General features: G+C 41.1%; 1 protein-coding gene across 1 annotated transcript in view; it reads right to left on the bottom strand.

Moving 5' to 3' along the window:
* The window catches only part of CSMD1 (CUB and Sushi multiple domains 1), a 1,985,846-nt gene that overhangs the window by 344,705 nt on the left and 1,617,583 nt on the right, over positions 1-23,558 (bottom strand). Inside the window, exons 18-20 of the mRNA XM_070460176.1 lie at positions 19,593-19,781; positions 5,951-6,067; positions 2,539-2,754 (exon numbers count right to left, since the gene is read on the bottom strand). Coding sequence (XP_070316277.1) covers positions 2,539-2,754; positions 5,951-6,067; positions 19,593-19,781 — 522 coding nt within the window. The remainder of the gene's footprint in view (positions 1-2,538; positions 2,755-5,950; positions 6,068-19,592; positions 19,782-23,558) is intronic.

Below are 23,558 nucleotides of genomic sequence, written 5' to 3'. Positions count from 1 at the left end.
CAATATCCCTTCATATCTGCAGGGACTGGGAGACAAAATTGTCAAATGATCCTTTAATGTCTGTGCTTGCATGTGCGCTCAGGCGTGTTCTGCTCTTTGTGACCCCATGGACAGTAGCCCACCAGGCTCTCCTGTCCATGGGACTCTTCAAGCAAGAATGCTGGAGTGGGAAGACATTCCCTTCTCCAGGGGATCTTTACAACTCAGGTATCAAACTCAGGTCTCTTGTGTCTCCTGCATTAGCAGACAGATTCTTTACCCACTGAGCCTTCTAAGAAATCACTTCAATAAACTTTCTAAAAGAGACAGAAACAAACCAGACTAACAAGGAATAAAAAAATCCAGATATAAGAGCATACTGATTTGGAACAAATATTTGAAAAATCCTCAGATGAGCAAATGTTTCATTTGCACAATAAAGTTGTTACTTCTTTGGGCAGAAAAAATAAACTCCATTGTGCTAGTGTCACTGGCAATCATTCACAGCCTGGTTTCAATGTATTTTGTTCTTAGCCTGACTGAGTGCGCATGTGTGATAGAGCACAGACAAACATGACTCCTTGTGCAAGTCTTATAGACTGCGTTCTATGGGTGGTGTGCAAATAAATTGTTACACATGCTCAAAAAGTGCTGCCACTTTGGTCTTAAAATTTAAAAATACTTTAAAACTGCCCCAAAGAGCTACAAAGACACAGGAAAGTGTGTGTTGTTCTTGTTCCCTTGCTTTGTTGCTGAGGGAGTTTATGGAAGGAGACAGCCAACTTCACACCTGCCCTCTGACTCCTGGAGTCAAAAGCCCCCTTGTAGCTACGTCACTTGTGGCTGTGTGTGGGGAGTGATGGAATTAAGAAAGAGATGGTGCAAAATGGATAGAGGTTGCACAGACTCCTGAGAAACATTTACAGCACAGATCCACAGACTGGCACCACTGCCAATTTCTGTCTTTGGAGTATTCTGCTTAAATTCATTTTGGATCATGATGAAAGGAGGAAGAGAGTGGAGTGATAGTCTCACAGCGATTCTAATTGAGATCTACCCTGGGAGAACACACAGAGAGATAGATTTAGGTATTAGCGTTAGGAAGATTTAAGTCTTTGATATAGAAAGTGGCCAATTCCATGATTACCATTGATTGCAGCAAATTTCGAAGATACCAAGTAGTCTGAGCCTGTCTGGAAAGCTCCATTAATGCAGTGAAATAACAGGAAAAAGCAACAAAGTCAGATTAAGATAAATGGCAACTGGTCATAATTACAGGGAGTAGAAAATGATTCAGAGCATCTTAAAATCCCTGAGAAGTCTTTTTAAAAAACAAAACAAAACAATATTTCAATTTGAAAATCATACTTCAATAAAGCTAAAAAAGCTTTTATATATTTCATTTTATATATTTTAATGATCATGTGATATTTAGTAAGTGTTTATTGACAACTTAACTAATTCATACTATGTGTAAGATATTGGACTGGAATTGTCTTGATGTGAAAGAGGAACAGGAAATACTTCTACAAAGAGTTTTAGCCTCAGAAAAGGAGATAACAAATATTCAGATATTTTAGCAAAGAATCTGATGAGTGGCATCAAAAATTATTAGGGAATTAACTGGAACAATAAAAATAGAAGAAACTATTTGTAATTATAAGACTCAGAGACCACCTTATGAAAACTACTTTAGCTCTGGGCAGTGAAACGTGATGTGGGAAACCACTTTCTTTGCCAAAGTATCAGATACACAAATGGAAATTAATATAATTGTTTACACCAGTCAGTTATCTGAGAGAAGTGATTGCTTCTGTCATCTGGGGTGTGTCTGAGACCTGGCAGGACATCTGACCCCAATGCTTGTGGAACACTGTTTAAGTGATTAAAATTATCCCCCACATGTTGGACCCGTTAACTGTCTGTACTGGTTTTTCTCACCTATAAAAATGTATTAATACCATTCTTAGTAATTTAACACATACAGACAATGGCTGAAACTACATAAACCTCTCACAAGTATTATCTATATTTTATAATAAAGGTGAAAATGTTTCCTAATTTTGGAGTATGGTTTTGTTGCTTTAATGATGGCATTAAGGTCAATAAGAAGTTTATCCTCGATTGCACATGGTCACATTTTTTTCATCCTAAAGGTGGCTCTCATCACAAGTACTGAGTCTCCTGGAAGGTAGGACCCAAAACAAGACCACAGTGAATTCTGAGCACATTCCCCAGTAAGGACAGTGTCCTCAGAGGTTTTGATAGCACTGATGACAAGAGACTGAGAAGGCAGTGATATTAGCAAATTTGCGGGGATGAGAATTTACAATTGACCGTGTGGCAAACAATGTCTTGGGGCTTCCAGGCAGCTGCCCCTGGGTCTCACCTCCTCCTCTACACCACCTAGACCTTCCCACTGGTCAGCCATTTACCTGTAAACACAGACACAGACAGACAGACAGACAGACAGACAGACAGACACACACACACACACACGTGTGCACTTCTTCAGACAATGGTACGATTACTGCCAAAGAAGATAAGACCGCAAAGTACCTGAAAATGTGATGTTGAAGCCCTCGTAGGAAATGGAAAAGTCTGATATAAACCGAAGTTGGGCTGTGAAGTTTCCAAACAAACCCGCCTTGATGGTGTGAGGCAGCACCGAGCCCGTGAGCCTGGCCACTGGCTCCGAGAAGCTCCCGTCCTCGGTGATCAGCAGGTAGTCGTGGGAACTCTCCAAGTGAAAGGTGTGGAAGATCATCTGGACTCCTGAGAGACAGAGACGGAGTCGGTGAGGGGGAGACACAGAGAGAGAGATGGAGCCAGTGAGGGGGAAACAGAGAGAGACAGAGAGAGAGAGACAGACAGGCAGAGAGAAATAGTGAGAGGGAGACAGAGAGAGATGGAGTCAGTGAGAGAGAGACAGAGAGAGAGATGGAGTCAGTGAGAGGGAGACAGACAGAGATGGAGTCAGTGAGAGGGAGACAGAGAGAGAGAGAGATGGAGTCAATGAGAGAGAGACAGAGAGAGAGATGGAGTCAGTGAGAGGGAGACAGACAGAGATGGAGTCAGTGAGAGAGAGACAGAGAGAGAGAGAGATGGAGTCAGTGAGAGGGAGACAGAGAGAGAGAGAGATGGAGTCAGTGAGAGGGAGACAGAGAGAGAGAGAGATGGAGTCAGTGAGAGAGAGACAGAGAGAGAGATGGAGTCAGTGAGAGGGAGACAGAGAGATGGAGTCAGTGAGAGAGAGACAGAGATGGAGTCAGTGAGAGGGAGACAGAGATGGAGTCAGTGAGAGAGAGACAGAGAGAGAGATGGAGTCAGTGAGAGAGAGACAGAGATGGAGTCAGTGAGAGGGAGACAGAGAGAGAGAGAGATGGAGTCAGTGAGAGAGAGACAGAGAGAGAGATGGAGTCAGTGAGAGAGAGACAGAGAGAGAGATGGAGTCAGTGAGAGGGAGACAGACAGAGATGGAGTCAGTGAGAGGGAGACAGAGAGAGAGATGGAGTCAGTGAGAGGGAGACAGAGAGAGAGAGAGATGGAGTCAGTGAGAGAGAGACAGAGAGAGAGATGGAGTCAGTGAGAGGGAGACAGAGATGGAGTCAGTGAGAGAGAGACAGAGATGGAGTCAGTGAGAGGGAGACAGAGATGGAGTCAGTGAGAGAGAGACAGAGAGAGAGATGGAGTCAGTGAGAGAGAGACAGAGATGGAGTCAGTGAGAGGGAGACAGAGAGAGAGAGAGATGGAGTCAGTGAGAGAGAGACAGAGAGAGAGATGGAGTCAGTGAGAGAGAGACAGAGAGAGAGATGGAGTCAGTGAGAGAGAGACAGAGAGATGGAGTCAGTGAGAGGGAGACAGAGAGAGAGAGAGATGGAGTCAGTGAGAGAGAGACAGAGAGAGAGATGGAGTCAGTGAGAGAGAGACAGAGAGAGAGATGGAGTCAGTGAGAGAGAGACAGACAGAGATGGAGTCAGTGAGAGGGAGACAGAGAGAGAGATGGAGTCAGTGAGAGGGAGACAGAGATGGAGTCAGTGAGAGAGAGACAGAGATGGAGTCAGTGAGAGAGAGACAGAGAGAGAGATGGAGTCAGTGAGAGAGAGACAGAGATGGAGTCAGTGAGAGAGAGACAGAGAGAGAGATGGAGTCAGTGAGAGAGAGACAGAGATGGAGTCAGTGAGAGAGAGACAGAGAGAGAGATGGAGTCAGTGAGAGAGAGACAGAGAGAGAGATGGAGTCAGTGAGAGAGAGACAGAGAGAGAGATGGAGTCAGTGAGAGAGAGACAGAGATGGAGTCAGTGAGAGGGAGACAGAGAGAGAGATGGAGTCAGTGAGAGAGAGACAGAGATGGAGTCAGTGAGAGGGAGACAGAGAGAGAGAGATGGAGTCAGTGAGAGAGAGACAGAGAGAGAGATGGAGTCAGTGAGAGGGAGACAGAGAGAGAGAGATGGAGTCAGTGAGAGAGAGACAGAGAGAGAGAGAGATGGAGTCAGTGAGAGGGAGACAGACAGAGATGGAGTCAGTGAGAGGGAGACAGAGAGAGAGAGAGATGGAGTCAGTGAGAGGGAGACAGAGAGAGAGATGGAGTCAGTGAGAGGGAGACAGAGAGAGAGAGAGATGGAGTCAGTGAGAGAGAGACAGAGAGAGAGATGGAGTCAGTGAGAGGGAGACAGAGAGAGAGATGGAGTCAGTGAGAGGGAGACAGAGAGAGAGAGATGGAGTCAGTGAGAGGGAGACAGAGAGAGACAGAGATGGAGTCAGTGTGAGGAACACAGAGAGACAGGGAGAGAGAGAGACAGAGACAGAGAGACAGAGATGCAGATGGTGAGTGGGAGAGAGAGAGAGAGAGAAAGAGCAGAGAAGGGAGTAAGGGGGTATTGATAGAATCAATAATCAGGGAAAGAATTCCTTCTAGGCATCAAAGTCTTGAATCAAAATCAATCTTAAAATGCAATCTGAATTATGAAGTTTGAAAGAAAAGTACAGAGAATGAATGGGTAATCTGTGTCTGTATCTATACCTATATACGCTGAAACATTTGGTTTTGCTGTTTATTCCTTCTCTCTTTCAGGCGTATATAGGTATAGATATAGACACAGATTAGACACATGGATATACAGAGAGCTACGGATGCAGGTTCCAACATAAATACATAACTAAACTCGGCAGGAGGGTTCAATGGACTGTGCAGAGCCCCTCAGGACAAGCATTTGTGACTGAGGAGACAAGGACCATTCCTTTCCCATTGATAGTAAACATGTCCTTCAGAAACACCAGGCTTGGAAGGTTTAATACAGAAACTTACACAACTGAGGGAAGACAGTTGTGAAATCCTAGTTTCATGTGGCTCTTTGGGCACATGATCCCCTAGTAGCTATACCCACAAAGTATTATTTCTGAATTCCTATACATAGTGAATATAATTAACCATGAACAGATCTTTTTAATAAAAATATTTATTTTTATGATTACAAAACCCTGGTCACTCATAACTTGCTTATTCTTTTTTTTCTTTTAAAAGCCAAGTTCTCTGTAACATACAATTACTCATTATGTGTAATAATATTCATCAGAGTTAGAACACATGGCAAGTACAAGAATGGGCTTAGATTTATCATGGAAATGAGAAGTTAGATAATTATTTTTCTCCTTTTATTTAAGTGTTATTCACATTTTGTATAATGCATGCCTCTTTTCTTTAGCATTGCACCAGATTTTCAAGCTTATGTTTACAGGCATAAATTCAAGTTATCTGATCAATAGAGAATAAAATAAGGAATCAACTTATGCTTGAATGTACCAATAATTTAAAGATTATTTTTCTTCTAGAATCTTATTAAAAATCAGTTAGTAATCAAAACATATATGAGTAAATTAGTTATCTTACTTACTCACACATCAATGTTTTTTGTTCCCATGTTTGATGTAGTTAATTATTTTATATTTTTGAAATCTGTAATATTCTTACCCTTTCCATGAGACACCTCAATGGTCCATGTACAGTTTAGAGAGTTTGGGTAAAAATCTGGAAACCCAGGAGAAAGAACTGTTCCACTCTTTCCATGGATGTATCCTCCACAGAGGGCTTAAATAATAAAGAGAGATCATTTTAGTATTAAAGTTTCACAATGATTGCTCCAATAAAATATTTTTAAAGTGGCATTTAATTTGCACAAGGACTAAAAGAATATTTAAGGTCACCTCCATGAAAAATAAGACAAAGCAAAAACTTAATTCTGCCCGCAATGTGTCAGTTCATATACAAAGAGCTAAGTAGTACAGAACCTGGAGAGACACCCCAGAGTAGGCTATACCAGCTGAAGTGGAACCCTCCTGTGACGGTGAGGTCTATGCGTCTGTGTGACTGCGTCACAGGATGCACAGACTTGGACCTCACTTCATTCTGAGTGCGGCTGTGAGGATGCTCCTGGCTGAGGTGACACTGGAGCAGGCGGACCAGGAGAGCAGGTGACCCTCCCTGGGGGGGTGGGCCACTTCCAACAGGTCAGAGGCTCAAGGAGCTCAAAAAGGCTGAGCATCTTGTAAGCAAGATGGAACACATCTTGCCCGGTGGCTTTCACACTGGGACATCAGCTTCCTTCCTATCCTCACTCTTGAAAGGAAGCATCAGCTCCTTCTGAGTCTTGAGGCCGCTGGCCTCCAGACTGGAATCCACACCCTTGGGGCCCGAGTCCCCAGATGGCTGACCACAGATCTGATGGCTTCACAGTCTCTGTAATCATGTGAGTCAACTTATAATAAATTTCTCCATCTCTACCGACATCTCTGTGTCTTAATGATTCCAATCCTCTAGAGCTGCCAGCATTCTTGGTAGCACTTCACTGAATTTAAATCCTTTACAACAACATATGCCCTGTTCAATATGTCTCAGTCTCATTTTTGAAAGAAGAAAAAGAAAGTTGTACATGATCACTTGAGGGAGGAAGTCGAGATGTTTAGGAATCAGTGTCCTGTGGAGGTTTCAGTGCTTAGACCTTGATGCCAGAAAGTGATGAGTTCAGAGGCTGACCTGTCTCTGACTCTCTGGTCTTTGGCAAGTAGTTCGTCCTCCTTCCTGCACATCTGTCTTATCTTAAAACTGAACATAGTGATAAAAGCCATCTCTTAGGGTACCTGTTTGTAACAACTGGCTTCGTAGAACACAATTCACAGGGTCCCATATGTATTAAATACCCAAGACATTAGCTGTTGATACTACGAATGGATGTTCATAGCATCACTATGTACAATACACAGATGTCCAACAACAGATGATTGGATAAAGATGCAGGACATATGTACAACTCGGCCATAAAGTCTGAGTCAGCTCTGGGGAGGTGGATGGATCTACAGAGTGAAGTAAGGCCGAAAGAGAAAAACAAATACAGTATGTTAATGTGTATATATATATATATATATATATATATGGAATCCAGAAAAATGGTATTGATGAACCTATTTGCAGGGAAGGAATGGAGATGCAGACGTAGAGAATGGACTTGTGGGCACAGTGGGGAGGGAGAGAGTGGCATAGCTGGATAAAGTAGCATCAGCATATACACGCTATCAGGCGTAAGATACCCATCTCACACTGGGTGAGAAGCTACTGTGATGCACAAGGGGCCCTGTCTGACACTCTGTGAACACCTGGAGGGATGGGGTGGGGGACCGGAGGCTGGGGAGGAACGTATGTATAATTGTGGCCGATTTATGTTGCTGTGTGGCAGGACCCAACTCAACATTATAACATTAAAATTTTAATTTTTTTTTAATTTTAATTTTTTAATATTTTATAATTAGTTATAAAAAATTTTTGAAAAAGAGCAAGATATCGATAATTTAAAATGTGAATAAACTTTATATAACTTAATTTTGCAAACAATTGAAAAGTGTTTTTTCTTTTCTTTTCTATCTTAAGTCTTATCAACGTTTCCTGGGAATGGAAGAGCTGAACCAGCAAGGAATCAAAGCAGATCAAACTGGCACATTGGGAGCTGGGGGAAGGGCAAGGGACCTTGCCCTCAGCCCTGAGTCAGTCTCCAGGTCCTCTGGACCCTTGACCCCCGTGCACTGTCACATGAAGATCCTGAATCATGTGTCAGAAAAGCCGTTCCATAAATAGCACTCAGAAAAGAATGAGCTCATTTGTAGAAAAAGTGATATTTCTCACCATGCTCACTCAGCATGTTATTTTAAGAAAACATAATTTCTTTGAATATACAAACTGAGAGGTAGGTAAAAGCCAGCAAAATAGAAAATTTTGAAAAGAGTTCTAGAATACTTTAAGAGGCTAAAGTTTTCACATCTTAAAGTTACATTGACACATTTTATTATGAAAAAACGTAACATTAACATAGCATTTAACATTAATTTATTCAAAAAATAGTTACCAAGCACCTGCTATTTATGAGCAAAATAGACAAAAATCTCTGCTCTGGCAGAGTGCATGTTGCAGCTGAAGAAGAGAGAATATAATATGAATGACTGATTATATACAATGTTGGAAGATGACACATGCCAGGGAAGAAAATGCAGAAGAAAGAACAGGCATGGGGCAGAATAAATGGGGTCGGGGGTGGGGCAGCCTGACTGAGGAGGTGGCCTGTGAAGAAAGACTTGAGACAGAAGAAGGAAGCACTTGGCAATGTGGGGAAGAATGTGCAGGAAGACAAAATCACCAGGATGAAGGCCAGAGCGAGAGTGGGCTGCTGGTTGCTGTTCAGTCGCTCAGTCGTGCCCGCCTCCTTGTGACCCCACGGACTGCAGCATGCCAGGCTTCCCTGTCCTCCTTCCCTGCCCACCACCTCCTGCAGTTTGCTCAAACTCATGTCCACTGAGTCATTGGTGCCATCCAGCCATCTAATCCTCTGTTGTCCCCTTCTCCTCCTGCCCTCAATCTTTCCCAGCATCAGGGTCTTTTCCAGTGAGTCAGCTCTTCGGATCAGGTGGCCAAAGGATTGGCACTTCAGCTTCAGCATGAGTCCTTCCACTGAATCTTCAGGGTTGATCTCCTTTAGGGTTGACTGCTTTGATCTCCTTGCTGTCCAAAGGGACTCTCAAGAGTCTTCTCTGGCACCCCAGTTTGAAAGCATCAATTCTTTGACGCTCAGCCTTCTTTTGGGTCCAACTCTCACATCCATACACAACCACTGGAAAAACCATAACCTTAACTATACAGACCTTTGCTGGCAAAGTGATGTGTCTGCTTTTTAATGTGCTGTCTAGATTTATCACAGCTTTTCTTCCAAGGAGCAGTCACCCTTCACAGTGATTCTGGAGCCCAAGAAAATAAAAGTCTGCTGGAGTGGGGGGCAATCTGGTGGGGAGGGTGGGGAGAGAAGGGAGAGAGTCCTGGGCCCTGGGTCTATGGGGTCAGATCCCACCCAGGCCATGGCCCATCTCTGGTGTGATGAAGGGCCGCCCAAGGGCCCCGCACAGAGGCTGACGCGGGCCCACCTGGCTTTTTGTTTGGGTGCTGGGCTGATATGTGAGGAGGGGGTTGGGTGGCAGAAAGCGAAACAGGTAAGACCCTGGACAGAACATCAGCAGAGATGTGGTGAGAAGTGGTCAGAAACCCCATGTTTTGCAGATAGAGCCAACAGGATTTCCTTGTCAATGGGATGTGTGTGCCACAAAGGAAAAGGAAGATTGTGCGATGAGCATAAGGTTCTAAGGCTGAGTGGGAAAAATGGAGTGGGGGAGAACCAGGTTTTGAAAGTTAAACCAGTTCAGTTTTGGATACACAAGTGCGGTGCTTATTAGACATCCATGCAGAATGATTGGAGCTGTAATTGGATATGCAAGTTTCGATCCCATGAGAGAGGTTTGACCAAGGGGTAGAAAGATGAGATCATCAACACTGTGAATGCAGATATAGATAAAAAGACTAAAACCTGGGTTGTTCCTATGAATAAGACAGACAAGTCCCTGGCTTTTCCAGTTTTTCCAGTTTACTTTCAGGTGGGAAAGGCAGATAAATTAATAAAAAGATAGCCAAGCATGATTTATTCTGAGGACAAGAATCCTAACTGGTTCTCAGAGGCAGGTGCGGTGAGAGTTCAGCGGGGCAAGTGATGTCCACGCGGCCTTGGCGATGAACGCCAAGTGAGTAAAGAAAGGGTGGAGGCAAGGCCGACAGTCAGTCCACCCAGGGCTAACAGTTGGCTCGGTGACAGGCCAGTAGCTGCCAATTTACCACAAGGCCATTGGGTTCCTGCTGGTCTTTTAAGTAAAACCCTCCCCTTGCAGATTCTGCTGTCATCAGCTTCTGTCATTCCCACATTCTCCCTGGTCTTCTCAGACCATGCACAAAGTCTTCCAGGAAATTCAAGTTTGCAAACAAGTCAGTCGTTGTTTCAAAGAACCAGAAACCTGCCTTCACTAATTTTATTTTAAAGTGTCTACTCTGCCTAGATTGGAGGAAGGCAGGAGTATATCACAGGAGCTAGTCATTTTCCATGTGGGAGGTAACAGCAGAAAAGGGGGAGGAAGAAAAGGTGAGAGATTCTACTTGCTCCCTGAAAGATACCGTTTATTTCCACAGCGCCAACTCTAACTGAAGCTGAAGTTTCAATACTTTGGCCACCTGATACAAAGAGCTGACTCATTTGAAAAGACCCTGATGCTGGGAAAGACTGAAGGCAGGAGGAGAAGGGGACGACAGAGGATGAGATGGTTGGATGGCATCACCAACTCAAAGGACATGGGTTTGGGTGGACTCCGGGAGCTGGTGATGGACAGGTAGGCCTGGCGTGCTGCAGTTCATGGGGTCGCAAAGAGTCAGACATGACTGAGTGACTGAACTGAATCGAGATCTAACTTGTAACCTCACAGCTTTCAGAGTCACAATTTAAACACTGATATACATTATCACATGCACGCTCAGTCAACTGTCTGACTCTTCGGTGACTCCATGGACTGTAGCCCACCAGGCTTCTCTCTCCATGGGATTTCCCAGGCAGGAATACTGGAGTGGGTTGCGATTTCATTCTCCAGGAGAGATTCTCCACCCAGGGATGGAACCCACATTTCCTGCAGGGGCAGGCAGATTCTTCACCACTGAGCCACTTGGGAAGCCCCATACACTATTGATACTTTGTATAAAATAGACAACTAGTGAGAACCTGCTGCAGGGCTCAGGGAACCCTGCTCAGTGCTCTCTGGTGAACAAAATGGGAAGGAAACACAAAAAAGAGGGGACAGATGTGCACACACAGCTGAATCACATCTCTGGACAGCAGGAACTCACACACCATTGTAAAGCAATGGCATTCCAATTAAAAAACAAACAAAAAAACCCTTCACGTCTTTCTCAAACCACAGCTGGACTGGTAACTGCTCTCTAAGCATTTCAGAATGAAACCTGTGGGTCCCTACTCTCCCCTCACTTCCTGCGTCTTCACCTCTCACTTCTGGCAAGTTCTGTAACTGGTGTGTTTCAGCTTGTTTGTGTCCACTTGACCTCCTGCCTCCTAACTCTTGCTTCTTCCTTGAAGAGACTAGCACATGAAAGCATGCAGTACACTGGCTGATTTGTTTCTTTACTTTTTCTATTATTTCCTCTTTTTTTTTTTCCTTTAAACTGTTAATAAAGTTCTATTTAAAGCAAAAACCTAAATGGGGTTACTTTTTTTTTCCATGAAAAATAAAATAAGAATGCCTTTTATTAATATTGGTATTGGTTTTTAAAAATTTACAAAGAGTAACAAAATACATTATTCCATTTTCATTTCAGATTATTTGCGGACTCCCCATGCCCTACAGAAGTTGTTTTTGTTCACTCATTCATTTATATGGAAATCCTTTCCTCAAAAGAAGTCTTCTACAGAATGCCATCATTTAAAAAACAAAAACGTGGATCAAGGAGACCCGGTCAGTTGAGGTGGCCCTGCCCTTGTCCCAGCTTTCTCTTTGAACACAGCACACAAGCCTCAGACCTCTCACCCATGGAATCAGGGCCAGGCTCACAGGACCGGCCTGAGAGGCCTTGAACTGCCTTTGATCAGCACCCACCCTCAGCAAACACACCTCTCTCCTTCAGTCCCTGCCGGCCGTGTTTATGACTCTATGCCTGATTCTCACTGCTTCTTCACTTTCAGCCTTTTCTTTCCTCTCAACCTCATTACTAAAGATGCATCATGAAAGCTTTCATCCAAGCCTTTCAAGTTCTTTTATCTCTGTATTTTCAACCATTTGTCCTGTGTCTAATAGAGCATTTACTTCATTGGATGATTGAAAAATAAGTCTTTCTTCTCTCTGTTCTAATAGATTATGAACTTGCCAACTGTATGCTTATAAAATCAGTGGTTTTCCAATAAATGCTTGCAGAAAGAACAAAGAGTTTACAAAAATATTTATAAAATATAGAAACTTTTCCAAAGATTTCTTACATTTGTTTTTCACCAAATAAAATAGGGTCAATTTATTGCAATGTTCACTTTGCTTCTTCAAAACCTGAGTATCTAAAGTATAAATAGAAAAAAAATGAAATGTAGCAATGCTATTAATATGATGTGAGAGATATTGATAGAATTTACCTTTTTTCATGGTGATATAAAATATTATAATTAATTCTGATTTCTTCTTTCCTTTTTGAGAGCTGTGAATTTTTGAAAGTGTAAATATCCTATTGATGTATTATTTGTCACAATAAAAACACATAGGGTTTAGGAGATGGCTTATGACTTGCAAAGGCAACAAAAATAATTCTTAAGGTTAAATGAAAACAGTCAACCATGACAGACTAAAACTTTCACAAACTCTAAAATCTCCCAAAGTGTGCAGATTTATTAATCACCTTTTATCACAAATGCATTATTATCTGAGATAGGTTACAAGGAAGCATAAGCAAATAGTTAACATTACCAATCTCTTGAGAAAGTTTAAACTCCAAATTTACATAAATTTAAATTGGGAGACAATAATACATAAAATGCACACGTCTAACGCACCTGATCATTTTCTATGGAAAACAAATATACAGCATCTCAGATATTTGCAAAGCACATAAGGCCCTTTCCAGTCTATGCCCATGCCATTTCTAGAAAACTTCCTTCTGGTCATTCCACTCTTTCCATTCACTCTCCTTCGCTGAACCTCCAGGAATTTGCAGAAAGTTCCACACTGATCAACTCAGGTGAGCTTGCTCATTTCCTCTGCCTAGAACGCCTCTTTGCATATTAGATTTTGAGAAATTCTACTCAGCACTGGATTCCCATCCCAGGGTTCTATTTTAGATGAGTTCTTCTTCAATTGCTACTTCCTAGAAGAGACTGTACTAAATGATTAAATGTGAATATGTAAACACTACAGTCCGAATGTTTGCATGTTCAAAACTCATGTTGAGATCGTAAGGTCTGATGTGATGGTATCAAGGGTGGGGCCTCTGATGTGATCCAGTCATGAGAACTGTGGCTGGTGGTTGTGGTGGTGATTTAGCTGCTCGGTCATGTCCGAATCTTTGCGATCTCATAGACTATAGCCCGCAGTCTTCTCTATCCATGGGATTTTGCAGGCACAAATACTGGATCGGGTAGCCAGTTTCTTCTCCAAGGGATCCTCCTGACCCAGGAATCAAACCCACATCTCCTGCACTGGCAGGAAGATTCTTTACCACTGAGCCACCAGAGAAGCCCCGTGGGGGCTGAGGTCTCATTACTGGGATTGAAAGTGAAATCGCTCAGTCGTGTCCGACTCTTTGCCACCCCATGGACTGTAGCATACTGGGCTCCCCAGTCCATGGGATTTTCCTGGCAAGGGTACTGGAGTGGTTGCCATTTCCTTCTCCAGAGGATCTTCCTAACCCAGGGATCGAACCCAGGTCTCCTGCATTGCAGGCAGATGCTTTACCCTCTGAGCCACTAGGGACGCCCTTACTGGGATTGGAACCCTGATAAAAGAGGTCCCAGAGTGCTCCCTCATCCTTTCCACCATGAGATGACTCACTGGGAAGATGGCTGTCTACACCCCAATATAGGGCCCATGCTGGCAGCACCCTGATCTCAAAGAGAGTCATCACCCAGAATAGTGAAATACAACTTCAGTAGTTTATAAGCCACACAATCTGCAGCATTTTGTTATAGCAATTCAAATGGACTAAGACTATATACCATTTGATTGACTGGATTATAAGCGCTAAAGTTAGACTTTTAGAACTACATATGGGAGAAATGGATGTCAGAAAAGCTAGTGACCTGGAGAAAATGCAGAAGAATTCTGGTGAAGGTGGTGAAGGTGGAGTGCAACCTGGACTTGCAGGATGAGGATGACTGGATAAAAGCGGAAAATAGTCTTGGATAGACACTAAAACATTTCAACAAAGCAAGTTGCAAACATCAAGTCAACAATAACATGCGCATATTGTTCTCTTTTGAGAAGAGTCCATTCAAAATGACAGGTCTCAGGTTGGTTAGGATAAATCTCTCATTTTTATATGTCAGTTTTCTTCACCAGATCAAGAATCTATTAAGTAGCTGATCTGATGACTGGGCTGTATTCTGTGTTGGACTAGCACCATCATACACCACCGCCCAGTGGTGGAATAATGACCAGGGGACCCTACACTCTCAGTCTCTCCAGCTCACACTGGGAAATCTATAGTTGAAACAACTCGAGAAGCCCCACTGGAGCAGATGCTCAACCGACCTACCTCAAAAGCAAGTGCACAAAAGAGAGCAACTTGTATAAGTTTCATTTCTAAATTCCATTTTTAGCTCTAGCCCATAAAATCATTAGAGCTGCACAATGACATTCAACAGAGCCATGAATTTGTATATCATGTAAACATTTCAATAAAATTATTCATATGATTAACTTACAAATTTTGGATTAAGTGATATAATAAAATATATTGATTGATATTCAGTTATGTGTGAATAACATGGAAGTCTTTTAAGGGTTAGGCCCTTATACTTAGTGTTCTTAGAAGAACTGTTGTTAGTAAAGACTCCAAATAAGGAGTGAACATTTTGGTATAGTATTTAGGCCATACTCAAGTTTTATAAATTTTTAATTAGTACAGTAGCTAGTATCCTTCTGACACTAGTAGGCGTAAAGATGAATTTTATTTATTTTTTTTATTATTAGACTTCTAATACAAAAATAAAACATGGCAACAAAAATTCAAATAACACCATAAAATGAAGAGCTAAAAAAGTCTCTCTTCACCCTCCCTGATAGCTTACTAACATCCCAAAAAGGGAAGAAATTTTCCTTGCAGTTATAATTTCAGATTTTAAATATATATAATCATGTATATATTTATATTATATTATATATACATATATAATTGTAGGTTATAAATATATATTGAAGCTATAATTTTAGGTTGTCTATTTCCAGTCATTTCCTGTGCATACACTGTGAGGGTATCTGTAGTTACCTACATGTATGTGCTCACACATGTGATACACATTTCACTACGAGTTGCTTTTTTTTCTCCCAAGAAACTATATTATTTACATTTCCCAGTAACAATGCAGAATACACATGCAGATTAATAATCCCACAATGAATCCAAATAATATGAACTTTGCACTTCTTTTTGCAAATCCAACAAGGGAGGTATATTACTGTGTTTTACTTGCATTTTCCTGATTCCTGGTCAAATGGGCCTGTTTTACACTGTTTATTGGCCTTTGCTCACTTCTGAAAGTCATCAGCGTGTTTGTTTCCCTCACAGATTTATTGGTTTATTTGTGTTGTTTAATTTTCCTTCATGTGTTTATTGGACAAACTCATTTAAAATTATATTACACAGACAGTGCAATCGTTTTCTCTAATCTGACCATTTTCTTTTACCTTTTAAAATTTTTAATGGAACTTTTTGATGCATGAAACATGGCACCCTAAGTTGGTGCCCTGGGACAACCCTGAGGGATGGGGTGGGGAGAGGGGGTTCAGGACAGGGGCAGTGTACACCCATGGCTAATTCACGTCAGTGTATGGGAAAAAAGCACTACAATATGATAATGCAATTAGCCTCCAATTAAAATAAATTAATTAATTTAAAAAATAAAAATAATGGAACTTTTAATTTGTATATAGTGAAATGTCAATGTTTTTCATTTATTGTCTCCAGATTTCTTTAGAAAGTTTTCTGAGAATTAAAAAGTAAAATTTCTTAATGGATAAACTGCTTCACTGACTGTGCTTAAAGCCTTTGACTGTGTGGATCACAACAAACTGTGGAAAATTCTTAAAAAGACGGGAATCCCAAACCAACTTATCTGTCCTCTGAGAAACCTCTATGTTCTTCAATAAGTGATGCTGGTAAAACTACACAGCTATGTGTAAAATAATGAAATTAGAACATTTCCTAACACCATACACAAAGATAAACTCAAAGCGGATTGAAGACCTAAACATAAGACTGGAAACTATAAAACTCTTAGAGGAAAACATAGGCAGGACACTTGATGACCTAAATCAAAGCTAGATCCTGTATGATTCACCTCCTATAGTAATGGAAATAAAAGCAAAAATAAACAAGTGGGATCTAATTAAACTTAAAAGCTTTTGCACAGCAAAGGAAACTACAAACAAGTTGAAAAGACAACCCTCAGAATGGGAGAAAATAATAGCAAAGGGAACAACTGATAAGAATCAATTTCCAAAATAAACAAGCAGCTCATACAACTCAATACCAGAAAAACAAACAACCCAATCAAAAAGTGGGAAAAAGTCCTAAACAGACATTTCTCCAAAGAAGCCATACAGATGGCTAACAAACACATGAAAAATGCTCAACATCACTCGTTATTAGAGAAGTGCAAATCAAAACTACACTAAGATACTACCTCACACCAGTCAGAACAGTCATGATCAAAAAGTCTACAACAATAAATGCTGGAGAGGGTGTGGAGAAAAGGGAATCCTCTTGCATTGCTTGTGGGAATGTAACTGATACAACTACAATGGAAGAGTGTATGGAGAGTGCTAAAAAAAAAGCTGTGGTACATATACACAATGGAATATTACTCAGCCATTAAAAGGAACACATTTGAGTCAGTTCTAATGAGGTAGATGAAACTAGAGTCTATTTTACAGAGTGAAGTAAGTCAGAGAGAGAAATAGAAATATCGTATACTGATGCATATATATGGAATCTAGAAAGATGGCACTGATGAATTTATTTGCAGGACAGCAATGGAAAGGAAGACAGAGAAAAGACCTATGGAAACGGGGGGAAGGGAGGAGGGAGAGGGTGAGATGTGTGGAGAGAGTGACATGGACATTTACTTTACCATGTGTAAAACAGACAGCCTGTGGGACTTTGTTGTGTGACTCAGGGAACACAAATAGGGCCTCTGTAAAGATCTAGAAGGGTGGGGTGGGGAAGGAGGTGGGAGGGAGTTTTGGGAGAGAGGGTACATGGATATTCCTATGGCTGATTCTTACTGATGTTTGACAGAAAACAATAAAATTCTGTAAAGCAATTACCCTTCAATTAAAAATAAACAAATTAAAAAGATAAGCAACAGTTAGACATGGAACAAAAGACTTTCAAGATTGGGAAAGAAGTACTTCAAGGCTGTATATTGTTACCCTGCTTATGTAACCTATATGCAAAGTTCACCATGCAAAATGCTGGGCTGGATGAATCACAAGCTTAAATCAAGATTGCCAGGAGAAATACCAACCATCTTAGACATGCAGATGATAGCACCCTAACAGCAGAAAGTGAAGAGGAACTAAAGAGCCTCTTGATGAAGGTGAAAGAGAAGAGTGAAAAAGCTGGCCTAAACTTCAACATTCATAAAACTAAGATCATGGCATCTGGTCCCATCACTTCATGACAAATAAATGGGGAAAAAGTGGAAAAAAGGCAAATTTATTTTCTTCGGCTACACAATCACTGAAGATGGTGACTGCAGCCAGGAAATTAGAGTTCTTTGGAAGAAAAGCTATGACAAACCTAGATTGTGTATTATAAAACAGAGTCCTCAATTTGCCTACAAAGTTCCTTATAGTGAAAGCTACTGTTTTCCCAGTAGTCATGTATGAATGTGAGAGTTGGCCCATAAAGAAGGCTCAGTGCTAAAGAATTAATGCTTTTGAATTTTGGTGCTGGAGGAGACTCTTGAGAGTTCCTTGGACAGTCAGGAGATCAAACCAGTCAATCCTAAATTAAATCAACCCTGAATATTTACTGAAAGGGCCGATGTTGAAGCCAAAGTGCAATACTGTGGTGATCTGATGCAAAGAGCCAACATATTGGAAAAGACCCTGATGCTGGGAGAGACTGAAGGCAAGAGGAGAAGGGGGCAACAGAGGACAAGATGGTTGGATGGCATCACTGATTCAATGAACATGAGTTGAGCAAATTCTGAGATGTAGTGAAGGACAGGGAAGCCTGGCATGCCATAGTCCTTGGGGTCTCAAAGAGATGGACATGACTCAGTGAATGAACAACAAATGGATAAACAAAAGGACAAAGGCAGTGACTCATGCACATATAGCCACCTGTGTGACAGAACAGACCACACATCAGAGAAGAGACAGTACAATCTTATCAATAAATGGATCTAGACACCATATCACATCTTACAAAAATATTAGATGGGCTTAAAGTATATATTTGACATTAAAAAAAAACTAGCATTTGCTTTCAGGGTGATGAACACATCCTTAATCATGGTGATGGTTTCATATATGTATAGGTATCTCAGAACATAGTAAAATTTTCACATTAAACAAGCAGTTTATAGTATTTTAATTATACCTCAATAAAGCTGTCAAAATTTTTAAAGGTTTTCAGAAGAAAACAACAGAATATGTTTATGACTTGAGGGTAGTAAGCCTTCTTAAACACTATCTGTAAAGCACCAATCACAAATGAATGCATTGAACAAGTAGATTATTTTCAAATGAAAACATGCTATTCTTCAAAAAAACACCAAGAAGAGGAAGACAGAGACAGAGTGAGAGAAAGCATTCACAATACATGGATTCAACAAAAGAGAGGGCTCCAAATACATAAGCAAGGTTTATTATTCTATAAGAAAAAGGTATGTGACCCAATATAAATAGGAGGAAGGAAACACATTATTGATGGAGGAGGGTGCACTCTTAGCCAAAACAAGCAGGAAAAGGAGCTCAAAATAAATCAAATGCTCGTACAAAGTATCTTGGAATAAACAACAGTGGTGCATTATCCAGGGAAACAGATGACGAGAATGAAGGAGGTGCAGTTAAGTGCCATGCCCTGGATGTCACAGTGAAAGAAGCTGGAAATAGCAAAGAAACATCCTGCATGACTTCCTCTGCATAGAATCTTCAGGGTCAAGGGAACTGTAGCCTTTGTGCGGGCAGTGACTGGGATGAGGCAGGACTCCTGGGTCTCTGTTCACACTCATCTACTGATCTGTGGGCTTGATCTTATACAATGTGCTTGCTGTGGGAAAATTCTTTCTATAAATAGGAGCTCTACCTCGTAGAGAAGATTCTAGATAAACTTCAAGCACTAAACAGCCATGTTTTTAAGGTCTAAGAGCTTCCAAACAGAAGTCCCATTTCAGTCACATCCTGAATCACCCCCTAAAGTGCTCACCACCCAAACTGTTTAAATAAAATCTGTGCACGTCTTCCTGGCTCCTTTGCGCCCCACCTACCGTCACAGCTGGGCAACGCGTGGTTCCACTGGTGGTTCTGCTCACAGACTAGGGGCTCGTCATCACTCAGCGTGTAGCCTGGATCACAGCTGAAGGTCACTGTGGACCGGATGCCAAAGTGACTGCCGTGCCGATGCCCATTCACGGGGATCCCAGGATCAAGGCAGGAGTCGGACTCCAGAGTCACACCTGGACACAAAGGAAACCATCATGGGGACCTTCCTGGGTTATGGAAAAAATAGTCAGTATCTGTGCCATAATACATACAAAATATTCCTAGACATGATCAGACCTGGAAAATTATGGAAGTGAATCCAGTAACCCACTCATGTGAAGACAAATACATTTTCAAATATTTGCTTTTTCTGTAGGTGGGTGTATGCTGTTACGTTAATAACCAGGTACTAGCTAGGGAGTAAAATCTTGAATAATTTGCTGACCTCCCTGAATTTCTCTTCGTTTGAAAACCATCAACTGTACTAAACAAAGTCTAAGTCTGTTTTCTGTCTCCGTCTCTTTCCTGCTTCTCATATTTGATATGCCAGTAGATTTTGGCAATCATACTTCAACTTTCATATATTTGCATACATTCACCCAAGCTCATACACATATCAGGCAAATTAAAGCTGCACTGAGGTTGATTTTCTAAAATTGCATTCCACGAATCCATACTTCATTTTTTCAAATTTGCACTTAAGTCAGCCACTTTCAAGATGGCTATAAAATTAGCCTATGCTAAAAGATGTTAAAACATAAAGTGCTATATAAAGTCAAGTAATGATGATCACATCATTTCAAGAGTTTCTTTTCTCTGTCTTTAACATTCCTCTTTATTTTTAGAATAATACACTTTAAAGGATGAGGGAAAAGGGAGTAAGGGAAGAGAATATCATTGCAATGTTTAGGAATTCAAAGGGATTAAAAAAAATAGACTTGTGGACTTTCCTGGTGATTCAGTGGTAAAGAATCTACCTGCCAATGCAGGAGACGTGGGTTCAAACCCTGATCTGGGAAGATTCTACATGCTGCGGACAGCCAAGCCTGTGGCCACAACTACCGAGCCCAAGCTCTAGAGCCCAGGAGCCACAACAATTGAAGCCTGAATGTTCTACAGCCTGTGCTCGGCAATAACAGAAACTACACAATGAGAAGCCTGCAAACTGCAGCTCGAGTGTAGCCCCTGCTCACCACAGCTAGAGAAAGCCTGAGTAGCAATGAACGCCCAGCAGAGCCAAAAATAAATCAATAAATAAAATCGTTAAAAAAGACTTGCTGTTGGTATAACTCTCTCAGGAAGATTCAAAACATTGCAATTATGACTTGAGGTATTAATGAAAACTCCTAAAGTTATTACCAGTATTCAGATTATCTACTCTCCTAAAATGGTATTTGGGATGTTTCTGATGATCATATACACTTTACCAAAGTTTGAGTGATATATCTTATGGATATACCCTGCCTTATTCAGTCAAATACATGACTTGCCACGAAGGAGTGAGTTTCTTAGATAAATAAGTGATGTGGTTTCCTTAAAGCACATGGTGATGTGCTCCAACAGGCGCAGAAGCACAAGCAGGGAGCACACTTTCAGTGAGACCTGCTGAATCACCGAACCTGAGGGTCACTACAGGAACCCCTCGAACTTGCATCTGGTTTCAGAATTGGCAGGATGAACAAACTTTGCACCTTTTAAGTCTGTGCTCTTTACCTCTCTGGTTAACAGGCAGCGGAAAGGACTAGCACAGTGAAGTGTTCCAAGGGAAAAATAAGTGAAACGATGAAAAGAAAAAGAAGTGAAAAAAATATAGCATCATTATTCCCAAGATTTTTTTTCTTAAAAATTAGTCATTCTAACTAAAATCTTCAAACTAACCTATGCCTCTCATCTTAGCAAGGGGATGTAACTGTCATGACTTATTGCAAAGTATGGCAGCAAATGCACATATTTCACACCCCTGCCTGAGCGCAAATACACCAAGAGCTGATGGCCAGTGTGTGCCCCGAGCCCCATCACCCACCTGGGGCCTCTCTCCCTGCCGGTGTGTGCACACCCACATTCACATTCTACACACACATAGATTCACTTTCTGCACACATACATGCACACATTCATTTTCTACACACACACACATTCTACACACACCCACATTCACTTTCTACACACACACACACACTTTCTACATGTGCATTCACTTTCTACACACACTCACTTTCTACATACTCTTCATTTTCTAAACACACATTCACTTTCTACAGAGACACACACTCACTTTCTACACACACATCCACTTTCTATGCACACACACATTTACTTTCTACACACTTTCACTTTGTAAACACACAGTCACTTTCTACATACACAACTCATTTTCTGCACAAATTTTCACTTTCTACACACACATTCACTTTTTACACATGCACTCACATTCTAAACTCACACATATTCACTTTTTACACACACATCCACTTCCTACCCAAACACACACACTTTGTACAAACACATTCTCACTTTCCACAATCACACACACTTCCTACACACCTTCAATTTCTACACTCTTACTTTCTACACAAACACACTAATTTTCTACAAACACATCAACTTTCTGTACACACATTCACTTTTTACACATACCTTCACTCTATATACACACAATCACACACTACATACACATACATTCACTTTCTACACAGACACATACCTTCACGTTCCGCACACATTCACTTTCTAAAACACTTTCACTTTCTACACACACATTCACTTTCTACACACATCCACTTCCTACACACACACTCACTTTCCACACACACTTTCACTTTCTACAGTAATGCAGTTTCACTTTCTAAAGACACACATTAAATTTCCACCCACATTCACATTTTACACACACATAGTTTCTACACACACATGCAATACACTTTCTAGTGACAAACACATACTTTCTATACACACATTAACTTTTACACACACATTTACTATCTACACATACACATTCATTTTCTTCAGGCACACATTCACCTTCTATAAACACACATACTCACTTTCCACACATGCACACACTCACTCTCAACACACATTCACTTTATATACAAACACAACTCATTTTCCACACACACACTTTCCACATGAATACACTTGCTTTCTACACAAACATACTTTCACTTTCTACACGTTTTCACTTTCTGCCCATACATGCACATTCTAAACCCACACATGTTCATTTTTTACACACATTCACTTCCTATACAGACACATATTCTCTTTCTATACACATTCACTTTCTTTTTTCTTTAATTAATTTATTTGCTTTAATTGGAGGCTAATTACTTTACAATGTTGTAGTAGTTTTTGCCATACATTGACATGAATTCTCCATGGGTGTACACGTGTTCCCCATCCTGAACCCCCCTTCTCTCTCCCTCCCCATCCCATCCCTCAGGATCATCCCAGTGCACCAGCCCCGAGCATCCTGTCTCATGCATCAAAGCTGGACTGGCGATCTGTTTCACATGTGAAAATATATATGTTTCAGTGCTATTCTCTCAGATCATCCCACCCTCGCCTTCTCCCAGAGAGTCCAAAAGACTGTTCTATACATCTGTGTCTCTTCTGCTGTCTTGCATATAGGGTTATCATTACCATCTTTCTAAATTCCATATATATGCATTAATAAACTGTATTGGTGCTTTTCTTTCTGGCTTACTTCACTCTGTATAATGGGCTCCAGTTTCATCCACCTCATTAGAACTGATTCAAATGCATTCTTTTTAATAGCTGAGTAATATTCCATTGTGTATATGTACCACAGGTTTCTTATCCATTCATCTGCTGATGGATATCTAGGTTGCTTCCATGCCCTGGCTATTGTAAACAGTGCTGTGATGAACATTGGGGTATACGTGTCTCTTTCAATCACTTTGTATGCATACACACCCTCACTTTCTACACACACACTTTCATTTTCCACA

This window comes from Odocoileus virginianus, chromosome 32 (genome assembly GCF_023699985.2).
Source record: "Odocoileus virginianus isolate 20LAN1187 ecotype Illinois chromosome 32, Ovbor_1.2, whole genome shotgun sequence".
Taxonomy (NCBI): domain Eukaryota; kingdom Metazoa; phylum Chordata; class Mammalia; order Artiodactyla; family Cervidae; genus Odocoileus; species Odocoileus virginianus.
The sequence above is the reverse complement of the archived record's forward strand: the minus strand, read 5'-3'. Positions and strand labels throughout refer to the sequence as shown.